The sequence below is a fragment of the Cricetulus griseus genome, chromosome 2 (genome assembly GCF_003668045.3).
Source record: "Cricetulus griseus strain 17A/GY chromosome 2, alternate assembly CriGri-PICRH-1.0, whole genome shotgun sequence".
NCBI classification, from domain to species: domain Eukaryota; kingdom Metazoa; phylum Chordata; class Mammalia; order Rodentia; family Cricetidae; genus Cricetulus; species Cricetulus griseus.
The window spans coordinates 373,108,856-373,131,440 of NC_048595.1; the positions used below are offsets into that span (position 1 = coordinate 373,108,856).

Genomic DNA, 22,585 nt, shown 5'->3' on the forward strand with positions numbered 1-22,585 from the left:
TGGGGAGGAACATCTGTGTATGGCACCAACAGCCAGGTTCCTACTGACACCAGGCAAAGTCAAAGACTGACCACACACTCTCCCAGGCTAGAGGCACAGAGGCTCTTGTGTGTGTGTGTCTCAATCTTTCTTCTTTCTGACCATCTCCATTATCACCTCTTGTCTATATAAGAAAGTCTACAGCTAGGCTTGGCTGTTTCAGTGTGTGGCATCTGCTCCTTGAGACTTGAGGCACATTACCAAGCCCCATTCACTCCACCCAGCGATAACTCCCCACACTGGACCATGGATGTACAGAATCAGCACTGCTTCCTACTTACTAGTTCATACCACTATACACCCAGACAGAAGGGTCAGTCCTTGGTGGGATCCCATGACTGTTCACCCACTGGAAGCCTACCCTTTGCCTTCTGGTCCCTGACATCTAACTAGGAAGGTCTAACTGCTTTTCTTTTCCAAACACCACAGATAAAGTATGTGCTGCCTCTAACCCTCAGTCATGGCAGCCAGGTGGTCAGCATCAGGGCTTCTTAGGGCACAGGAAGTAATCAGTACTGATGAGTACTGCATCACAGTCTGCTCACTCATGATACCTGCCTCCCTGCTGGTGGCACTGGCAAGCTGTGGGGACTAACGACTGTGAGAGGAAGCAATATCAAAGCAAAGCTGAAGGCCTGTCCCTTCCCCTGCCCCACCCCCCCAGCTTCCCAGGTGTCCTAGACCCTCAACTATTTAGGGAGGCAACAACAGCCAAATGATCAGACATCCCTGTCACTAGAAGCAGAGTTCTCTGCCTCTCATGCTCTCACAAAAAACAATGCCAATCATATAGAAGAACTAAAGGTCATGGCAGTCCTTTAATATACTGATAAGACGACAGCAACACTAAGAGCAGCCTGCCTATACCACCTAGCACAGAGGCTCAGCACAGGGGTCCAGCTCAGGCCATGTGGGCACCAGACCAAACAGCCTTTGCAGGAGCCTCTAAAAGACACATAGGGCTCAACTCCTACTATTACCAGCCTGTCAATAATTACAGAGGCATTGCATCCTCTATCCTTGACAACTGCTAGAATCATGCCTGTCCATTTGAACTTTGCTTCCTATACCCATCTACACACTTACACCTACACCCACATCTCCATCTATGCCCACAAATTATAGAGAAATTGCTGTCTGTCTGCACACAGGTTCAATGCCAATCTAAACTAGCCCCACAGACTACTCATACTTAGCGCTCCAATACCTGACCAGTTTCAGCCCAGGTCACCTACTCTCACTCATAAGGACACAGCCCATAAGGTTATAGCTGTATTATCATAACAAAATTCCTGCCCTCCCAACCACCCTCCTTTGAGAAAATCTCATTCATGTGCTTCCCGAGCCTGTCTGTCTGTTTTTCTAAATAAGACAGGATGGCAGCTAAGGCAGGGAGTGACTGGTGAACCCTCCCCACCGCCATACTGGCACAGCAGGAGCTGCCAGAGACCATGCTCTAACAAGCTTCAGATGTGGGATGACTGGAATCTCCAAGCATGAATTTTTATGAGTCTAATAAATCACTCTACTTTTCCTGTGTTTGATAGTTCCCAACAAATCAAAAGGGAAAAGACATGCCACAAGCAGCCAGATCCTTGGGCCTGGGGGTGGGCACAGGCAGCATGATGGGGTATCTCAGGCCCTTCCTGAGCATCCTGGCTCTGTACTCTGAGGACAAGGCCAGTATGTCCAGCAAGCCCCTAGGGAACAGCAGCAAGGCAACGTGCAGGGAGAAGTACATTAGTCTCTAGAAAGGCCCTGCCAGAATCCCAAAAAGGTAGAAAAGCATGCCTCAAGTCCTTACCAGCAGAGGAGGACTTTACAGTCACTTGGGCAGCTATAGCAACAGGCCTTCTAGTTTCCAGTCAGAATCTGTACAAGAGACAGGGACACATGTGTACATACACACATACACATATGTTCAACCAATACAAAAAAACAGCAGGAAGACCCAGCCCTGTGAGAGGAGGAGGCTCTCTGGTATCACATCCTGGGCCCATCCTGATCAGGTACTGGACCAAGACCCAGAAACTTCAGCTATTTGGCCCCTCAGGTGAACATGGTCAAGTGGCTGTCCAAATCCCCGAGCTCGCAGCTGGCTTGTCATTAGCTTTCATTGCAGCACCATGGAAACAAGAAACCCATCTCTGACAAACATTTACAGATTATCAAATCACAACAGCAGCCCCAGACAGGGTCATAAGTCACCCAAAGCAGCCATTCGCCACTGCAGTCTAAGGAGTGTGGGCAGCTCGGTGATGACAAATAACTGCTGTCAGCCACCCTGTCCCCCTGTGCAAGATCCGTGTTCTCTGTTGTTCCACACTACCTGGTGTTTAATGACAACACTGTCAGCCCAACACTCAGCCACCAAAGCCGCTGCTGCCTCAGACTGTCAGAGCCCTATTAGAGGGAAGATTGAGACCCTACTCTTCCTAAAGTCACTCAAGCAACACAAGCTGCTAGTTCCTGTAATTATTGTGCGCTAGTCATCGATCGTGCACGACACCTGACCTGCCTGTATGAAATGGGAGTAGTTTGCTGTGTGACAGTCGCTATAGATTATGGGGGGGGGGGGTGTGGAACTCCCCTCCCCTTCTAACCATCACTCTATCCAACCTTAAAGGCTGGTGAAGGAAGAAGGGAAGATAGTGCCACCCACCATCAGAGAGTGCCAGCAGCAGGGTAGAAGTAGGCTTGCTCTGCACCTCAGGGGACCTCCCAGGTAGCCCCTGACTGGCTTGCAACTGTACACAGTTAACTTCAGGTCCCAGGCTGCCTAGAGAATAGTCTTTTCCACTTCAATATTCTACAGGGTCCTGGCCCCAAACACGTATGGACAAGGACCTTCCTTGGTACTGTGAGTCCTGGCTAGATCATTGATTATGATGACTCCACCTTGTTGATCTGCTGTGACACAAGCTCTAAGTATGCAGAGGCACATTGCTCCCTCTGTGCCACAGGACCACCTATAGCCCCAAAACTACAATGTTGCACACAACAATGATGAAAACCTGTTCCTAACCCTGATGCCCCATCCTGAAGGCTATTTATAGTCCCAAACTGGGTTCATCCTCGCTCTGCCATCCTGTGACTTAGGTATCCTATGATCCTTCCCCTCTTCTTTAAGATGCTTATGGCCCCATGCCCTCTAGAGACCATGCCTATACATGGATGCCAGTCAGACTCCCAAACATGCATGGGCATAAGCACACCAGGGGACAGGACCTGTCTGTGTCAGCACAGAGCCTCCAGGCTCTGAATGAGGTACAGGCAGAATGCTCAGGCACTCCTCAATTTCAGGGGACAGGCCATAGTGACTCTTTAATGCAGATTCAGGTCCCCTCAATTTCTGTTGGTCACAGCTAGCTACATCCCCAGAACTCTAGCAAGGTGTTCATGGCAAGGTGGGAGGAGAGGCCAAAGGGCAGGCTGCATCTCTGAGGCCCCCAAGAACCTGAGATGCTTAAGTTATTAAATGATTCTACTGGAAGTCCAGGTAAGGAAACAGTCTCAGCTCATCCTAAAGAGCCATAGATTGAACCATCACTGGGTTCGTTCCCTCCTATTCATAGTTGTGAGTTGCATGTGGCCTTCCCACCAGTGAAGCCTGGCTAGACTCCAAAGTCAAGAGGATAAATCACAAGCTATGTGGCTGTTGCCAGATGGCCTGAGGTCCTAACTCCATCTTATAAACTATCCCAGAGGGCACGAGCCTCCTGCTCACCACAGCCTGGCTTCTCTTGGCATCCCTTCTTCATTCCCCAAGTCAGAGCCAGGAAAAGATGCTCTGAAAAGAAGCCTGGAAATCACACTCAATAAAATCAGACACAACTAAGGAGGAGCTGTATCCCTCTTGTTAACACTGGGTTACCAGGCCCTTCTTGGCCACTCTTGAGTTTCCTTCTGGCCATCTTGGCCTTTTACTATGAAGCAGTGAGCCAGCTGCAGAGGGGAACCCTTGGAGCTAGGCCTCACTGCCAGGGCCTTTGGGAGTCAGTCACTGAGCCTACACTATGATCAGCATCAAGGACAGGTCCATTAAGCAAGTCAGAGATGACAGGGTGAGGACTACATGAACCAGAAAGATCTAGCTCATATCACAGCTTCCAGAAAACATGCTCACCTGTGCTTCTGCACACATACTCACACACAGATGCACACGTGCAAGGCCTGCCCACAGAGCTGACAGTGCAAACTGCAGTCTTGAGAAACCAGCAAGAAGTTTCCCACTACCCTCAGCCCAGTGAAGACCCCAGCAGACAGCAGGGCTCCCTCTCTGACCTCAAATGAAGCCCACTGGTAAGACAAAATACATCCTTTTCTCTGGATCTCCCAGCCAGTAGCAACGACACCATCTGCCTCATTATCGGGTAATGTCCCCAGGTGCAAAGAACCTGCTAGGGCCTAACTAAGGCCAAGAAACAATAGTTGCTACAAGAGGCCAGCATAGGGTGTCCTGGAGAAGAAGGGTCATCAATACGGCACAGCACAGAACCTATGAAAGCCAGGAATTACTTCTGACCACAGGACCCTCCAACAACATAGGAACAGGAAGAGAAGGAGAGAGCATGCTGTGGTTCAGGGAAGGGCTGAGGGGTACAAAGCTCATGAGGTGGTAGTCAACTAGAATCGGGGCAGACAGCTGCAGTGGCAGACTGGCAGATAGATCTTCAAACAGTACTGACCCATTCTCATGTGCAGCCCTCCAACTCACCCACACTACCCAAGGGTTGAGTGCTCCAGGGTGATGCCTCCTCTGGGTTAAGGGCACCACAGAGGAGCTTCATACAGTAGCAGCTAATCCTGAACCATCCCAAATCAGTATCAACAACCCAAGCCTTGCCCCCATGGCCCACCTAACCATGAAACCCAAAGAAGGAACCCCACCCTGGGATCTGAAGCCTAGATATAAGGGCAGAACTACCCCTGCCCATCTAGAAGGCATAGTCTGGAAGCCAGGTGTGCTTCTCCCTGGAGAAGTTCCCAAAGAGGAGTCTATAGGAGACAAAAAGATGTTACACAGACCTCTGGAGTCCGGGCAGGTGAGGTCCTAAAAAGAGTAGAAGGAGTAAGTATTCTAGAATGTATCTCCTAGGAGGCAGGCCCAGCATGGCTCCTCTGCTGGGCTTGAAAGAAGAAGCTTCATAACACCACAGAGTGGAGAAGGGCAAATAGATGGTTTGGGCCTGAAAAACAAATCTCAGGAGAAAAATCCCCAAAACTTATTTCAACCTTCTAGGCATACAGTAATGACTGTACACAGGACTAGACTTTGTAGCATGGCCACAGCTCAAACAGGCTTGGTGTCCTCATGTGAACCACTCAGAACTCCAGGGCATTGTGAGAGATAAAACATGAGGATTCTGCTGCCCAACCCTTTCCAAAAACCTTCTCAGGTGGCTAGGGCTCCAGAAGCGGCCAATGTCATGACTTGGGACTTATCCTCTGTTAGGTGACCAGCCCACTGCCAGAGACATAGCCTCTACCAGAGACATGCATTCCACCACTTACATGCTCTGCTACTAATGCAGAAAGGGCAATTAAGAGAAAACCTGCCAGATCCCATCATAGCCCATGCAGCTTTGAATGCACTGTAAAAAGGAAACACACAGCTTTAGCACTAATTTAGATGAGCAGAGCACAAAAAAATGACCAGAGAGAGGCTGGAAGATCTAACCACAGGACCTTCTGCAACCTGAGGTACCTTCACAGCCCTGGCTATAAGAGCCTGGGCTCTGGATGACTGTCCCACAGGAAAGGCACCCAGGACAGCAGCATGTCTCATAGGTTCCCCAACCACACTTTAACAAGGTAAGAGGAATACATGTGCCAAGAACACAGACCTTTGGGCACACCACTTTATCCAATGATTATGTAGCACTGGGTTCCCTCAGCATGTCCCAAGTGGGCCCTGGAGCAGGGTAGCTGACATTGAGCTGGGGGGGGTGGGAGGGGGATCTGAAATCTACTTCCTCAGGACAGCTATGGCAGGTAAAGGGCAACTCCCAAGAACCTCTCATCTACTGAGCCCCAGAAAGCTTCCCAATACTTGGCTGGGACTGTCAGAGCCTCAAAGGAGTTACTCACATAAGCCACTCAGATCTCTAGGACATACTATGAGACACACATCAGGATTCTGCTGCCCAGTCCTTTCCAAAATGCCCAATCTTTCCAAAACTTTTTTCTCAGGTGGCTAGGACTCAGAAAGTAGCCAGGGTCATGACCCAGGAATTGTCTGCTGTAGGAGACAGGACAGTGGGCTACTTACCTGAATTCTGGTGTCCCAGTTAGATGCCATACTCGCCAAGGAAGAGGAAGAAAGGACACAGGTAAGATTCTAATCAAGCCCTATGTTGAACTACACCAGCCAGATCTAACTGGCTGAGAGATCCAAATAAGACAGGAGGCCCAGAACCTACTCCACCCTCCTCACACCAGCAGAAGGCCAGGCAGCAGCCTGTGACTAATTATGTGACAGGTGCCCATCCATGGCAGCCTGTGCATTAGCCCCAGGAGAGAAGACTAGCCCCTCTGAGTGTTTGCATACAGTCAACATCTCCACCTGGGCATAACATTCATCAGAGCAAGTGGGGGGAAAGCTATGTTCCCTTGCTCAGGGCTGGATAGCTGTGGAACTCAGTACTGTGGAAGAGAATAGGAAAGACCATGGTTTGCTTCTAGTCAGAAGACTCCTCTACAGCAGTGGCCTGCCAGTCTACCTGAATTAGATACTTTGTCCTGACTCTGCAGGGACCAGTCCACAGTGGAATAAGCATATAGGCCATGCACAGCTGCAGGACCCTGAGGAAGCCCCAGAAGACTCATGGATCAAAAGCATCATAATGGAGATTGGGACCCAGAGGCTTATCTCTAAGGCCAGGGTTCCCTCCTGCCAGGCCTGAGAGACAGACATGCAAACAAAGCCACAGATAACTGGACACTTAATGATCACAAGCTGCTGGATTTACAGTCATCATATCTAGCTATAGATTTTCTTTGTAAATTCCATCAATTTCTATGCATTTAGACTAAATCTTCAATTTAGAAGGCCATGAGCCCTGAAAAACCCCAGTTCTGTGACAGTGGTGCTTTCTTGACCACTCCTGGCCCTGAAGACTTCTTCTCCAGCAGGTTCTGCCTAATCCTCCTCTTCCTCCTGGCAAGAAACTGGCCTCCTGTGGAGAATGAGAGCCCTTACAGCAAACAAGTTATTGTTGGCAATACTAAGCTACCACCATGTCCATGGACACAAGAGAAGGGATGAGCAATCAGAAAATCCACAAAAAGTAGAAGGCCACAGTGAATGTGGTCTTCTCTCCAGGGATTCCTATGATATCTAGATGCTCTGACAGCAGAAAACGCACACAGAGCCTGGACCTAAGACAGCCACACCCACAGATCCTGTATCCACAGATATTCTCTTGGTGGAACCACCAGAGGGATTCCAGCATCAAGGGAAAGGAAGGTATTCAGTTCCAGATTCCAGTGGGCAAGATATCATGAGAGGGTGGATCTCCATCTGGGCCACATGATCCCAAAGAGGATGTGGGCCAGGAGGGCTGCAGTTGTCAAGAGGAAGGCCAGCAAGGGGCTCAGTCTGGGGAGTTCCAACCAAAAGCACCACAAATGGCCTTCCAGACAGCCTGATCTAGACTCTGATTGCAGTAACTCTTCAACGAGCAAGTACACAGAGAAGAACAAAAGCTGCAGGATCTCCATGACACAGGGCAACAACAGGGTATCTGAAGAGGAGTTCCTGTGAGAATCCAGTATTGATAGTGTAGCAGAAGCCAGAGGCCTTGAGCCAGTCCAATGATTCATTGGAATGAATATTTTCAAGTAAAGCTGTTTGGACAAAAGGGTATACACCACAAAACACCACAGCTTCCACAGGAGGGTGCAGGGGTCGAGGGCAGATATGAAAAGACAGGGAAATGAGTAGGATTGGGGTGCATGTTGTGAAATTCTCAAAAAATCAATAAAAAGTTTAAAAGAAAACAAAAAAGTACAGTGGCAGACTGAATACTCCACCTAGTGCCATAGAGCATGCAAAACAGTTGTGAGGTTCTGGGTTCAATCTGCAACACAAAGGGGTTAAAGTAGTATTAACATGTTTTCTTCCAGACTTGGACTTGAAAAATATGACTAAATGAAAGCCAGGTGTGGTTGTGTATACCTTTGATCCTAGCATTCAGTACTCAGGAGGCAAAGCCCGGTGGATCTGTGAGTTTCCGGCCAGCCAGAATATCACTCTTTTCAAATGCAATTTACCAAAACCACAAGTCGAGCCACAAATCTGAAACAGCAAATGGTCTGAAATCCAATTGCACACAAACTGAAGTAAGAAATCACTAGTTAAAATAACTTTAAAATCCCACATTTGCAAATTAAGAAGTACTTTTTATAACCCATGGGTCAAAGGGGAAAAAGTCACATGAAAACTATAAAGTATTTGGAGAAAAACAAAATTAATTTAAGAAAAACAGCTAAAGCAAGCCAGCAAGATGGCTCAGCAGATAAAAGCTCTTGACACCAAGCCTGATAACCTGAGTTCTCATATGGTGGAAGGAACCCTCTGACCACCACATGCATGTTATGGTATATGTGCACACTATATACTCACTCCCCTTCTCCCCTTCTCCCCTTCTCTCCTTCTCTCCTTCCCTCCCTCCCTCCTTCCCTCTTTCCCTCCCTTCCCCCCTCTTTCACACACACACACATAAATGGAATATAATTTTGAAAAGCTATAACTAGAATAAAACTATAACAGACTGCACATTTGGACATCTATATAGCCTCCATCCCACCCACTGCTTCCTCAGGTACTCAGGCTGACTAGATTCTGCGGTAGGTGAGGTCCTAACATGAGCCCCTCCCCATTTGGTCTCATTGCTTACTGACTTTCAAGCACTGTTAACTGCAACCCATCCTCATTCTCAGGGCAGACCAGGCTCCCTGGCATGTGAAGCAGAGTGACTTACAGCCTTCAGGTACTCACCAGTCATGCCCCGTAGCCCTGATGCTCAAATCGAGTTGTGGGGATAGGAAGCCATCCTGAGCTAGAACCAGATGAATCCCACCCAGGCATGTGTTTCCCTTTAAAAATAAGAAGACCAGGCATAAAGGAAAGAGCAGAATAATGTTTTTAAAGACTGTTTGAGTAAAGCACACCCTTAGAGACCCTAAACACAGATGTCAGTCCTAAGGCCCAGACCTACTGGCTAAGTCAAGGAGCAGGAGCAGGCCCAGCCAGCTGGCTGTTCATGTCAGAGACACCTTGGCTATAAATTTCAGAAAGTCAGTGTTGGGCTCCAGCACAGGCACAAAACAGGGTCTCTGTACATCCCTCAAGCAGCAGTGGCAGCCTGACCTCTAGCCCCATGAAGCTATACCCTGCTCCTCACCGCACAGCCAGCCCATGGAGTGAGAGGGACTCCCCATTCGGCTACTTATGCCCAGAACCCTCAGCAGGCACCTCCGATTCCCCATAGGCCTGGCTGTCCTCCTCAGGCAGCCCTAGCTGGGGTATTGCTGCCCTGGAGCTCCCAGTGCAATTCTGCAGGGAATAATAAATACCCTTTCTATTTAGTGTCCTTGGCCAGGTCAGGTCCTTTCATTCACTGGCAAGAAGACAAGAGGAACCCTACCCATCCTAAAACACTGTGTCCCAACTACCCAGCTGTCTTCCATGCCCAGCTGTCTTAAGCAGGAAAAAATTCCACATGGAATGCTCTCAAGCCCATCATGAGCACACCCTTCTAAGTCAGGCAGCTTCCAACATCATTCCATGGGACTCATGTCTCTCAGCACCAATCACAGTGCTGCTGCTCTGCCTCTGCATGGTTCCAGAGGAAAGATTCTCCCCCATCTTAGGACAAGTAGACCTGAGAAGAGCCCTTGAACAGCCTAAGTCATGAACTGGTGACCAGAGTCACGTTGTCTGGCACATTGTGCCATCACTGTTCTCCATCACGTGAAACATCTGGACTTGGGGATTTAGAGGAATTGTCTGAATCCTTACAGCATGGTCTGCCAAACCCATGCAGGATACCCAGGTTCTAGCCCCGAATGCCATAAGAAGAAATACCAGGCAGGGACCCACTGTAGACACAGTACCACAGACAAAACAGCACTCAGGAACAAGCTGGGTGGAGCTCAAGTGCCTCTCCCCACCAGAGGAGTGTGCTCCAGGCTCACAGAGTTCTGTCACCTGCCCCATTACAATGAAATTGATGACCTTCCTAAGACCACCAACCACCTAACTGGGGACTAGCCAACATGAAAAGTTCCTGGAAAGCTGCCCACCATCAGGGCACAGCCCAGCACTAGAGAACTGACTCATGGACTGTGCCCTGACCCCTGAATCTATCCTACACTCATAATACAGGTTTGGGTATGGCCCCTTTCCTGGCCTACCTAGAACCCTGTCACTATGTGCTGAAGTCTGCAACACACTACAAACCAGTTCTAACTCCACATTAGGGGCATTTATCTGCAGCTGGCACCCACTCCATTGTCATGTAGCCGATAAATTGTATCTACATGCTGCCTCTAGACCTTGCTGACTGTGCTTGAGGACAGACCAGGCCATGGGGGACGACATCCAGGACAGTTCTTATGCCATGGTCCCTAGGAAAACCCCTGGGTAGTACACCCTCATGGGAGTCAGCAGCTTCCGTGGGCCCTGACAGTCCAGCAAGAGGCAGCTGGACAAAGCTTAACTCTGCATCCCAGCGCCCAGTATGAATGAAATTAAGCTCTTGAGAACCTTAAGCCAGGCTATGCTCAGTGGCAAAGTCAGTTAGGACACATAAAAATAGGCAATTCTTCAACCAAGAGAAAACTGACAAGAAAATTATTCTCAATTCAGTTTACAGAGCAGCTAGCCAAACTGTCCTAAGCCAGAGGGTGAGGAGACCTGCTGTCTTAGATATACAAGCTCTAGCCACCCTGATACCACCACCCTTCTTCCCAAGTCAGGAGTGAGAAAGGGCAAGCTCACATGTGTGTTCATGCCAATTCTTGTGGAATAATTAATTAGCATGGTTTCAACAAACGTAAAATTGGAGGCCTCCAGTGTGCCTGATAATTTATGCAAGATCCAAGGATCGCTGCGGATGCCTTTCCCAGAGTCTAATTCAGCATTTTCTTTTTTCCCTTATGAAAGCAGGACTACAGATTTAACTGCTCTCACACCCTGTAACAGTGTCTGCTGTAAAATAGAACAGCCCAGCTGCAAGCCAGTAAGCAACAATGGATCACAGACCCCCTGAGGCATTGGGCAGGGCTTCCCAGGCAGCAGCAGCAGTAGCAGCAACCACACAGCTCAAAGGAACACCACACTGGTCTGAAACACCTGGAGGCTACAGCTCCTTGATCTGCATAGAAACCCTGGAGCCAATCAACTCTAATTTTTCAGATAAAAAAACAGACAGCAGCATAAAGGACAAGAAGGTCCAAATGCCCTCAGCAAGACAATGACACCAACCAGCCCAGATAGGTTGAGCTACTTTATGTGCACAATATCTCAGCCAAATTCTAGAATTTGTGGCTAATGTGGCTAATACCAGCACCCAGCATTAATAGTGTCTATCAAGCCTGGCCTCTCATATCCAAATCCCTGGCCCTGAGCCCTTCCCTGTCAGGGGCAGCAAGCTCTCCCTGAGCACCCCTACAAGTACCCTCGGCTCCAATGTACTTCCATAGCCCTCACCACAGTATCTTTGGGCTACCTCAGCTGGGCCCTTTGATTAGAGAGAAAGCAACATACATCCTTGCTGTCTAACCTGGGGTCCTGATTGCAGCTCTCTGCTCCCTTACAAGATAGGACCCATGCCTTGGGCTGCATTGGGAGAAAGCAGTCAGCCAAGGCCACCAAGGGCTATTGCCCAAGCCTAGGTCAGGTAGGGAAAGATGGTCACAACCAAGCTGCCACTCCTAAAGCTCTGAACCACCAGTCTGGGCTCTCTGACTGAACTCCATTGGAAGCTCTCCAGAAGTCACACAGCTCAGAGCCAAGCAAAGGACTGAGCACCTGAAAAGACTGCAGCTCACAGTGCTGCTGTACAGCCAGCCTGTGAGCACTCTCATCTGCCACATTCCTGCTCCTAGATTTCCTCAACTGCCCTCAGTGACACAATGGTAAGACACTGCCATCCCACAGCCAGCCAGTGCTAGAGAATGCTCACAGACCCTCTACTGGCCCTGACCCATAATGCACACTTGACACAGGAAAGAATAACATCCCAACAGGTAGGCCTATTGTTTCTACTGGCAGGACAGTTCCTTGCAAACTCTATCATCCTCAGTTGCTGAATACCATGATGCTCCAACAGTCCTGGGCCTTGGAAAGACCTGAGATCTCCCAAGTGAGCAGTGCTTCTCTCAACAAGCTATCAAACACACCACAATGCACACCTTTCTGCCCATACACAGACCAAACCCTGCCCAGCCTAAGTTAGATGAGACAGGCATCCCCAGACAGGCAGGGCTTGCTCACCCAACAAGAGCTCTGCATTGAGGCCAGGAATTGGCTTCCAACATATGTGGTGACAGAACTAGAGAGAACAACCTTCACCCAGAATACTCCGCAGAAGAGAACCCTGTCCCAAACAGTACTTCCTACGGTTTCTGCAATGAAATAAGTCAACCCACTCTTGCCCTGCACCAAGAGACTCACATCTATGTGGCAAGAGTAGGACAAAACCCTCATGCAGGACCTTTCTAGTAAGGCAACACAGACAATAAACACAGAAATTCACATCAGGCAGAAAAGCTAGAATTGGGAATGCCATGGTAATTTTAAGGCAGATAGGCTTGGAAGTTGACCTTGGGCACTTAGCAGTTGCCTGAATGAAGATGGGGGCCCTGAATATCTGAGGGAAGAAGATCACACTTCATGAAGTAGGCAGATGCAGAATGTTGAGATATGGCTTACTCACAGAAAAGACAAGTCAGGCTAGAGATAGGTGAGGCCTTCAGAGGCAAGACCTATTGAAGAGGCAAAGTCTAGTGTCTTGCCAGAGTAGATGGGGTTTGGCTAGGGAGGGGTGGAATCTGACCCATGAATGAACAGGTCCTGGCCAAGGAGTGAGGCCTTCAAAAAGGGGCAGGGCTTTTATTTTTTATTTTATTTTTTTTGTCTTTATTTAAATTAGAAACAAGTTTCTTTTACATGTCAATCCCAGTTCCTCTCCCTCCCCTCCTCCCCTGCCCTGCATCGACCCCGTAACCCAACCCCTTTCTACTCCCCCAGGGAGGGTGAGGCCTTCCATGGAGCAGGGCTTTTAAAAGACCAAACCAAGCCAAGGAAAAAGGAGGCCTAATCAGAGGCAAGAGCTCTGCAGTACTCTGGCCAAGGAGGAGAAGTGAAAGCCAGGATGGTGGCTCATGCTTATAATCCCAGAACAGGGAGGCAGAGGCAGAAGGTTCAAGAACATCCTTAACTACAGATTTTGCCTAGGCCACATATATAGCCTAGGCTTTAAAAATAAATAGGTGAAGCAAGAAGGGTAACTGAGCCAAGCTACTCAGCAGGCTGAAGCAGAGCACCATTCAGGGCCTCTCTGGGTTACAGCATGAGTCCAAGGCCAACCTGGAAAACTTAGTAACACACTCTCTCAAAATAAAAAGCAAAAAGAGACCTGAAGATGGAACTCAGTAGCAGAGCATTTGCTTGGGTATGTTCATGGCCCTGAGTTTAATCCCCAGTACCACAGGTCAGTGGACAAACTAAGTGTAAAGCTATGACTACGGGGGTGTAGATTCTGAAAGGACCCCTATATATCAGAAATGCCTGCGTGGGAACTCTGCCAGGAGCAGGGGACACAAGGTGCTTTAAGGGGTCAAAGAAGGAAGCTGATGGGCAGGTCCTAAAGGCACAGGAGATCAAGCAGGTCAGCATTAGGCTTGAGCACATTTGTCTATACAGCCAGAAGGGACCATGGAGAAGTTCTCCTATGACAGTATAAAGGCAGGCCTCACCCAGAAACTGAGAAAGATTTGTCAGAGCTCTGAGGAGGCTGTCTTCAGGGTGGCTAGAGAACACGGAACATCTGAGGGGTTCCCAACCCTCCACAGGTGCCAGCTCTAGGCTGATGAGGATGGTAAAAGAGCAACCCAGTTTGTAGTGAATATTGGACAGAGTAGGGACTGGGCTGCAAAGAGGCTAATACTGCTTACACTGGGAGGACTCCCTGAGCACTTCCTTAAAACCCTTTGAATCTGGGAATGAGCATCCATCCCAGCAGATTCTCACCCCAGGCAGGACAAGAGACCAGAAAAGAGGCCAAGACCCTAACCTATCCTTCTGCTGGTAACTCCAAATGAGTGGTCACTCTGCTTCTTACCTATAAACATTAACAGTGGTTCCTTCATACCACAGTGATACTACAGTACACTGAGTGATGGTTCCTGCCACATGCCAAAGAAGCAGGTAACTATGCCCAGGAGACTCGTATAAAAGCCTAGGAGGCTGGTGGGTCTCAGGTCAGCCCACCATCTGCATGATATCACAGTGAAAATTCACCTACTCCTTATTATCCAGCCCTCTAGTAAGCCCCAGACCAGAACCTACCAGATTAACCCTTTACCTAAGAAGGCTCTATTTTCAGGCCAAGGTTTGTTTGTTTAAAAGGATTTTTTGCTGGTTTTTGTTTTTGTTTTTGGAGACAGGTTTTCTGTGTAGCCATGGCTGTCCTAGAACTAGCTCTCTAGACCAGGCTGCCCTTAAACTTAGAGATCCAAGTGTCTCTGCCTCCAGAGTGCTGGGATTAAAGGCATGCACCACCACCACCTGGTTCATTTTATTTTTGTGTGTGTGTGTGTGTGTGTGTGTGTGTGTGTGTGTGTGTGTGTGTGGTGTGTGTGTGCACATACATGCACACATGGGTGCTGGGAATCAAACTGGGTTAATCTAGAATAGAAGTATATGCTCTTAACTACTAAGCCATTGTTCCAGCCCTGTTTTTTAAAATATTATTTTAAATGATTTTTATATGTGTGTCCATGTGTTGGTATGCACACATGAATGCAGCTATGCACAGAGTTCAAAAGAGGGTGACAGGTCCCCTGGAGATAAAGTTATAAGCAGTTGTGAACTTAACTTGGGTCCTCTGCAAGAGCAGTAAATGCACTTCACTACTAAGTCCCAAGACCAAAATTGTAAAACATAGTTATAAGCACCTCTGTCTATCCACAATGGTTCTTTCTAGGCAGTGCTTCCAAGAGGCTATTGGTTAGAAGCCCACAACTTACTGATACTAAGAAGCAAACTAGCTTAGGGCAGCAGGTGAAAAAGTTGGCTGGTATGTCAGATTAAACAACACCCTATGCACACAGCTCAGGAAGCCAAGCCACATACTAGGCCTAGGAGTAAGCCTGGGAGCTCACTCCAAGAATCCCAGGTCCTATATGCCAGAATGACCAAAGGCAAAGCATCACACAGTAACTACCAATGGCCACATCCCTCCTCAAATGCCTTTTCTAGCATCTGTCCATGGAGGCAGACAAAGCATACATGCCTCCCTGGCTCCTTCAGGGCTCTCTCTGGGGGTTCTCACCCCACCCACAGCCAAAGGCTGACCACAAGGGAGACATCACATCAGACTGGAACCTTCTTGACATTCTCAGTCCCCAGGCATGAGCAGCCCCATGGCTGCTGCTGAACAATGCAGTTTTGAATTCAATTAAAGTGATTATCTGTTGTGCCAAATAAATTGTGTACAGCATATATCCTGCGGCACTTTACACCTCCAGGCTCATTATTCCCTAACTGTTTCCTCCTGTTTATGCGCTCTCAAATTAAATTGCTGATAATACGCGCCAAAATAAAAAATGAGCACACCTTGTCCCAAGAAAATTGATTCTCCTTCTCCTGAACTGGCACTTGCCAGGTTTTATATACTCAGTTCCTGGTGATCATTAGTAATTCAATTTTCTTTTTATTAGCCCCCTTATCTGCTGAGCAATATAGTGGCAGCGATGACCTCTTTCGCACGGGTAAATGTTTAAAATCTTTTCCCTGATTAATTTTGCCAGTTAAGAAAAAGAGGAGAAATGGCCCGGCTCTTAGCCATCACAATGAATAAAGCTTAATGTTGATTGTGATGGAATTTCTAACGCCAGGGAAATTGATTGAACGCGGCAATTACGCTGCAAGAGTAACTCGAGGGAGATGGGATCGCTTTCTTCTGGCTGTAGCCTTTTGGTTATTTAAAACAATCCAATTTGCAAGGATAATTATGTATTAGTGTTTTATCTGCCACTTGAAATGAACAGGGGAGTTTCGATACTGGCCCAGCATTAGCAGGTTATTGCTGCAAATTACTTGATATCTGCTTTCTTTCACATAAAGAGGAAATTAGGCAATCAATTACCAGAAAAAGGTGGATGGAGGGATAAGAGGGGTAAGTTCGCCCTCTGCTGGCTGGAGAAGGGGTAGGCCAGAAGTACTCCTGGGCACCCAAAGTCTACTGAGCAGTTAGGTCCCTCCCTACACACCAGGGTACTGACATGAAGAGGAGATCTGGACCTAGAGCTAAGCATTTTCTTGGAGGGAAGCAGAAAGAAAAGACCCAAGCACTAGAAAAAGGGGCAGCCCTTATCCACTGACCCATGTACTAGGAGTCCCTGGCCTCTAACAACCACATGAGCTTGGGGGCTGTACCCACTTGGAGTTAGGAAAGCTCCACTCAGCAATGTGGCAAGACCCCAACCCAGGAAATTAGACTGGCCCTCTAAAGCCTTGAACATCATTCAGACTGTGGTTCCTGGACAAACAAGGAAAAGAGGCAGACAGTAAGCCTTGCAGGAGGGAGCTAAGGAAACCACAAGCGAGTTCCTGGAGCAAGCCAAATACATCCAGGCTCCAGCCTAGAGAAATTACTATTGTCACTCTCATCTCCTTGACCAAAATCCTGGCCAGGCCTACCTCCTGTAGAGAGCCTACCCTCGTGGCCTCCGTCTATCTGGAGTCCTGTAGTGGTTGTCTCTGGGACTGCTACCTGAGTGCCATACCAACCACAGGCTCAGCATCTCATTTCCATAGCCTTCTGCTGAGATGATGGCCCTCCCTTAATCTCACATGCAAGGCCTTGCGTATTAGCCATCCTGACTCACTGTCTACTCCAACCCACTAGCCCAATCCCACCACCCGATGTTCCTGAGAGCAACAACACAAGCTGTCTCCTGGCTCCCTCATTTATCCCCTCCTTAACATCACAATCAGAACCTATTCCTTTTCCTTACTGTGGCATAAAAGACCCTCCCTCATGATCTAGTGTGCTTTCCACTAGGGTCATCCCCTTTTCCAACCCTGTAGAGCAATATTGACTGTATGGCCTTCCTCCTGCTCTGTCTTCCGCCACTGCTTTCACATTCTTAGCTGAGAGATATTTCCTCTCCTCACTGTAAGTCTCCTCAAGAAGCACTCCCAGCTGGGCGTTGGTGGCGCACGCCTTTAATACCAGCACTCGGGAGGCAGAGGCAGGCAGATCTCTGTGAGTTCAAAGCCAGCCTGGCCTACAGAGCGAGATCCAGGACAGCCTCCAAAGCAATACAGAGAAACCCTGTCTCCAAAAACAAAAAAAAAAAACAAAAAAAAAAAAAACAAAAAGAAGCACTCCCAATGCCTGCCTAGTGTTTACACCCTCCCTGCTGCCCGTAACTACTCTTCTACTTTCTTGTTCTTGGGACACCTTTACTACCCAAAACCAACTCTCCAGGCTGCCTACAAGGGCTCAAGCAGTCATCTGTCTCCAGTGGAATGTGGCCCAGGAACAAGCATAACAATTCTTGGCCCCAAGTGTCCATCACATGCTTGGTGGGTAAGCAGGTGAATGAATGGATAGAAAGACTCCCCACAATCCTTCCTGCAACAGGAATACCAGGGGCATTATGCAGTCATCATATCTGTGCATAATTATGAGGCTATCCACTCCCCCACCCCTAGTGGAGGCAGCAGCAACAGTTTCAGTAGCCCCCTAACACATCCAAGGCACCACAGGTGGAGCCACTCAACTCAAGACTCCTTACCCCTCACCCTTCCCTGCCCACCTGCGGGGCTGGGGGACACTGTGTCAGCCCCTACCACCTGAAGACAACCTTTGTTGTCCCCAGTTTATAAACCACTCTACCCCATAGACACAAGCAACCTAGAGGATTCCCATAAGGATCTCACAGTGCTTCCTCATACCCAAGCAATACTAGTAGACTTTTCATCTTCTCCACCCAAAGCTGTATGTCTCTTCAACGTATCCTTCTCAATGGCCCAAGGGGAGCCCAGCCATGTCCAGCCCACCCTCTCTCTAGCCTTTCTCTTGAGTCCCACCCTCCTCACATGGTTCCCAACCACTGTAGTAGAGTTCAGCCCATCCTCAGCCAGTACCTAAAGTCCTCCTCTCTGTCGTACCTTCCTTGGTGGAGAGGTGGGCCCGGCTGGATGGCATGCAGGACAGCCGATGCCTGGTGACCTGCATCAGACCCTTGTGGGGAGTCTTCCTCAGAACGGGGCTAGTCTTCCCCCGGAGGGCCTGTCTCCGTCGCTGAGTAAGATGGTTTTTGTTGGTGGTGGTAGTTGTGGGACTACTCTTCTTGTCCGTTGGAAGGCTATGGAGATAAAACACACACAAAAAAAAAACTACCAACAGGCTCACTGGGTAGATCTGCCTAAGCACCTCCCTCATCTGGAGACAGCACATGTTGCCATACTCTCCAAGTAAAGCAGACCAGAGTGGTTTCAGCACCCGTCCTGGCCCGGGGCCCCAGCCCTTCTCCAAGCCAGATGAGGCCCTACAGGAGACTAAGGGAAAACTGATGGAGGACTGCATTCCTGAAAAGGAGCTGCACTCAGGCCTGCATGCCAACTCACTAGCACATCTTCAAGTCTGCTCCAAAACTCCCCTTCCAAGGTCCTCACAACAGAGAGAGGTATCAGCATAAAAACAAATCTATCCTTTAGGCACTATGAGGATGGAACTCAGAGTCAGATAACTACAAACAGCATGTCTGGATCACAAAGGCAGAAGGAGTGAGCTTATACAGAGTCAAAGACCAAACTGAAACAGCAGGAAGAACTTCCTTAGGGGCATTCATGGCAAGAAAAAGGAAGTGTCTTTCAGAAGAACACTGTCTGATGGCATAGGCAGGCCCTCTGCCTGATAAGCAAGCAGACAACATTATTGCCATCAGCAGCTGATTTGAAGTTTTTGACCCCTGACCACATACTCTGGGCTATGATGCCATCTTCAGTCTCCCACAGTCATTCAAGGGCAGTGATCTCAGAAGTAACATGCACTCATGAAGCAGCAGTTCAGCCTGGTCACTTAGCCACCACCAGCTAGGATATAAAATCAATCTGCTTCTTCTGAAATGATGGCCACCCAACATCTCAGTATTCTTTGAAAGTAGCCAGAGAGTCCAAAGCAGGGAGAGCATGGGGAAGTACTCCAGCCCCTTCCGCTGTCACCCAATATAACACAAATGGTGCATCCTTCTGTCTGGGCCAGGACACACTGCCCCACAAAGCCTGACTTCCTGGAGCCTAAAACCCTCAAATAAAAACAGGAAAGTCCAGGCAGACCTGGCAGAGCCCAGCACCCTAGTCCACCAGCACCCAGTTCACACACATAACCCACTGCTCTGGCCAGAACATCCATGCAGCATTTACACACTGCTTACACCAGACCTGGGAAGCTGCTCCCTATTACCTAACCTGGCATGACAGTCTGTTTTTGAACCCAGCTCCCCACCAGAAGGGAAACCAACTGAAATGACCTCCTAGTTTCTCACCAAGTGAAGAAAGGTCTGCCAGCATTACCAGTGCCAGAGCTCTCGCCTCCCCATCCCTGCTGAGGCCCCTATGCAAAGACCCTGAATCACTCAAGCTTTACCTGACCACACCTTTGCATGACAACACTACCAGCCTCAGTCCTACTAGAAGTATGACCCAAAATCACATACAAAGCTCCCAGCTTAGGCCACACATCCATGGTGCTGAATAGACCCAACATGGACCTTCTTTTTCCCCAACCTGGGAACCAAGAAGGGAACATAAGCTAAGGTAATACAATAGCTCCAAATTCCCTAATTCAGGAGCCAAAAAGCCTTAATGAGTCTTACCCCACCCTCCTAAACAGGATATTGCAAGATGGAAAGATGCACACCTGGTACTACCCCTCCTCCGGATAATCTTGGTACGGCTCTTCACTTTGTAAGTTGAGAGTGGTGGTTCTCCAAAGAGGGGCTTCAAATTGCTGGATCCCACTGCTGGTCTGTCCCCTGAGGGGGATCGAGATGGGACTGGAGAGAGCTGAGAAGTATGGTCCTTGCTGCCAGCTTCTGACTGCCAACGGAAAGAGGAAGAGGAGGACGCAGAGGGGCTAGAAGCCTTCCACTTGTACTTGCTGGGAGAGGGTCCAAGCTTGAATGATGTAGCCTGTTTCTCGGGCCTGGCCTCTGGGTCAACTTTAGGCTGTGGCTTCTCTGTCTTTCCAACTGTGCCAAAAGCGGCCTTGTTCACACTCTCCATAGTTGTTCTGGGGCTGAGAGCCCTTCGAGTGACCCGTGGACTCTTTTCTGAGGCAGCCACCCATTTGTAGTTGTTTTTCCGAAACTTATTCGTTCGACAAGATACTAACAGTGAGCCCTCCCTGACCTGCCTGGTTCCTGTTGCTGGTCTGACTGGAGCCACCACCGAACCCAAGGAAGCTGGCTGGTCTGCATGGCCAGTATATGCTCTATGGTCTCCAATGAGCTGTTCAGCATAGCTGGCAGAATGAGGGCCTACTTTCCGGCCCAGTGCCATACCAGTACGTTGGGGCATGATGGAGGATGGGAAGTGAGCCTTGACGGCAATTTCACTTTCACTGACTGTCCGACGATGCTCAGAGGGGTTGTCACTAACCCTGCCCACAGACTTCACCACCCGAGGCTTGCCAGGTTCCTTCTGGCAGACCAGAAGGGGATCATCCACACTGTAACCCACCTTGGTTCTTCCTGGCCTTGCAGGCTGTGGTTGTCCACCAGGGAGTTCAACCTCACTTCCCTGGGGTCTTTGGTCATTCCAGGAGGACTCATCCTCCAAGGAGCCCCGCTGGATCCCTGAAGCACTGGTGGAGCCAGTCTTTGATGGTGGCTTGATTTTAATAACCATATTCTGATCTGGACTGAGCTGAACCTGTCTCTCCAGTACATACTGCTGAGGGTCAGGATGGTGGCTGTCCCCAGACCTGAGGGATGCCTGCAAAGCATGGTCACTGGCTGGGTCAGAAGATTCCAGAGGCTGATTCACAAGGGAGTATTTCTTGCGCCATAAAGGGCCATGGTGCGAGGAGAAGCCCCTCCGATTTGGACGAGAGTAGCGGGCACCAAAGGTCCTGCCACCTTGGTAAGTGGATGGCTGCCACCGAGTAGCTGAAGTGCCCAGGGCAGGGCCATTGCCATGCAGGGTTTTATAGTCATCAATTAGACCTGAGAAGTCAGAATCACAGGCTGTTATCTAGGAGGTATGAATAAAAACCTCCTACAATAAAAACAGAAACAATCAAGACTAATACCCTACCTAATACCCCAGGCCCATTCTCCTTCCTGAGCCCCTTACTGACTTGAGAGCAGCCCTAAGTGACTGGGAACCATAGAAAGTTCAGCCCAGATCTCTAGGCTTGTCAATCCCATGAGCAATTCCCCACCATTACCACTGCATTCTTGCTTTGCCTGTTTACCCTGAAAATGCAGCTTTTGAAGTCTAACTGTTTCTATTCTTTGGTCTCCTAGATCCACAATATTTTGAGGGCAATTGCCACTCCATATTAAAAAAAAAAAAAAAATCAGGCCCCGGAAACCACCAGACACCTGTAGTGCCTGGATAAGAACAGGACAAGCAATCCACGGAGGCCCTCTAGTTTGCCCACTTATGGAAAAGATGCCAGATTTCATCTTAGTAATCGCCTCAGAACTGCCGATTCTGTAACCCAGTGCTTGACAGACAACAGAAAAAAAAAAAAAAAAAAAAACCCACAATGCAGCCTCTGACGACCCACCAGCTAACAACAGTATCTCCCACAGAAAAGGCCTATACCACCACCACAAGGATTTTCCATTGAAATGACTCATGGAGCCCTGAAGAAGGAGAGAAGGAACGCAGGCCGGTTCACAACAGCCCCCACACAGAGGGTCTACCTCAACCCTCACAGGACGGCCACACCCAGACTGGGAGGCACCTCTGGTCTGACGTGAGGGAAACCCAAGAAGTAGTCCCAAAGGGGAAGCCCCCAAGTGGTTTGGGGAGGCGGGCTGTTGTTGTTTTCTTTTGTTTTTTTTTGTTTTGTTTTGTTTTTTTGCGGGGGGGCGGGATCCTGGAAACCATCTTAAAACTTAATAACGACCAACATTGGTCTAAAAATTTTAAGCTGCGGAATCTGACACCTGGGTAGCCACCCTTAAGAATCCAAGGGGGCTATGCCTGAACCGAGAGAAAAGCTCTCAACGGCAGTGGAAGAGAAACGCTCCGGGCCGGACGGGCATGGAGGCCGGCTAACGCGACCAC

At 48.9% G+C, this 22,585-nt stretch overlaps 1 protein-coding gene across 6 annotated transcripts in view; it reads right to left on the reverse strand.

The window, feature by feature from the left end:
• Window positions 1–22,585, reverse strand: part of Zc3h3 (zinc finger CCCH-type containing 3) — a 97,755-nt gene that overhangs the window by 63,288 nt on the left and 11,882 nt on the right. For 5 of the 6 annotated variants that reach the window (XM_027403849.2, XM_027403851.1, XM_027403850.2 and 2 more), the window contains 2 exons: window positions 20,205–21,510; window positions 18,428–18,648 (listed from right to left, as the gene is read on the reverse strand). In XM_027403849.2, coding sequence (XP_027259650.1) covers window positions 18,428–18,648; window positions 20,205–21,510 — 1,527 coding nt within the window. The remainder of the gene's footprint in view (window positions 1–18,427; window positions 18,649–20,204; window positions 21,511–22,585) is intronic. The other variant, XM_027403847.2, reaches the window with a different exon arrangement.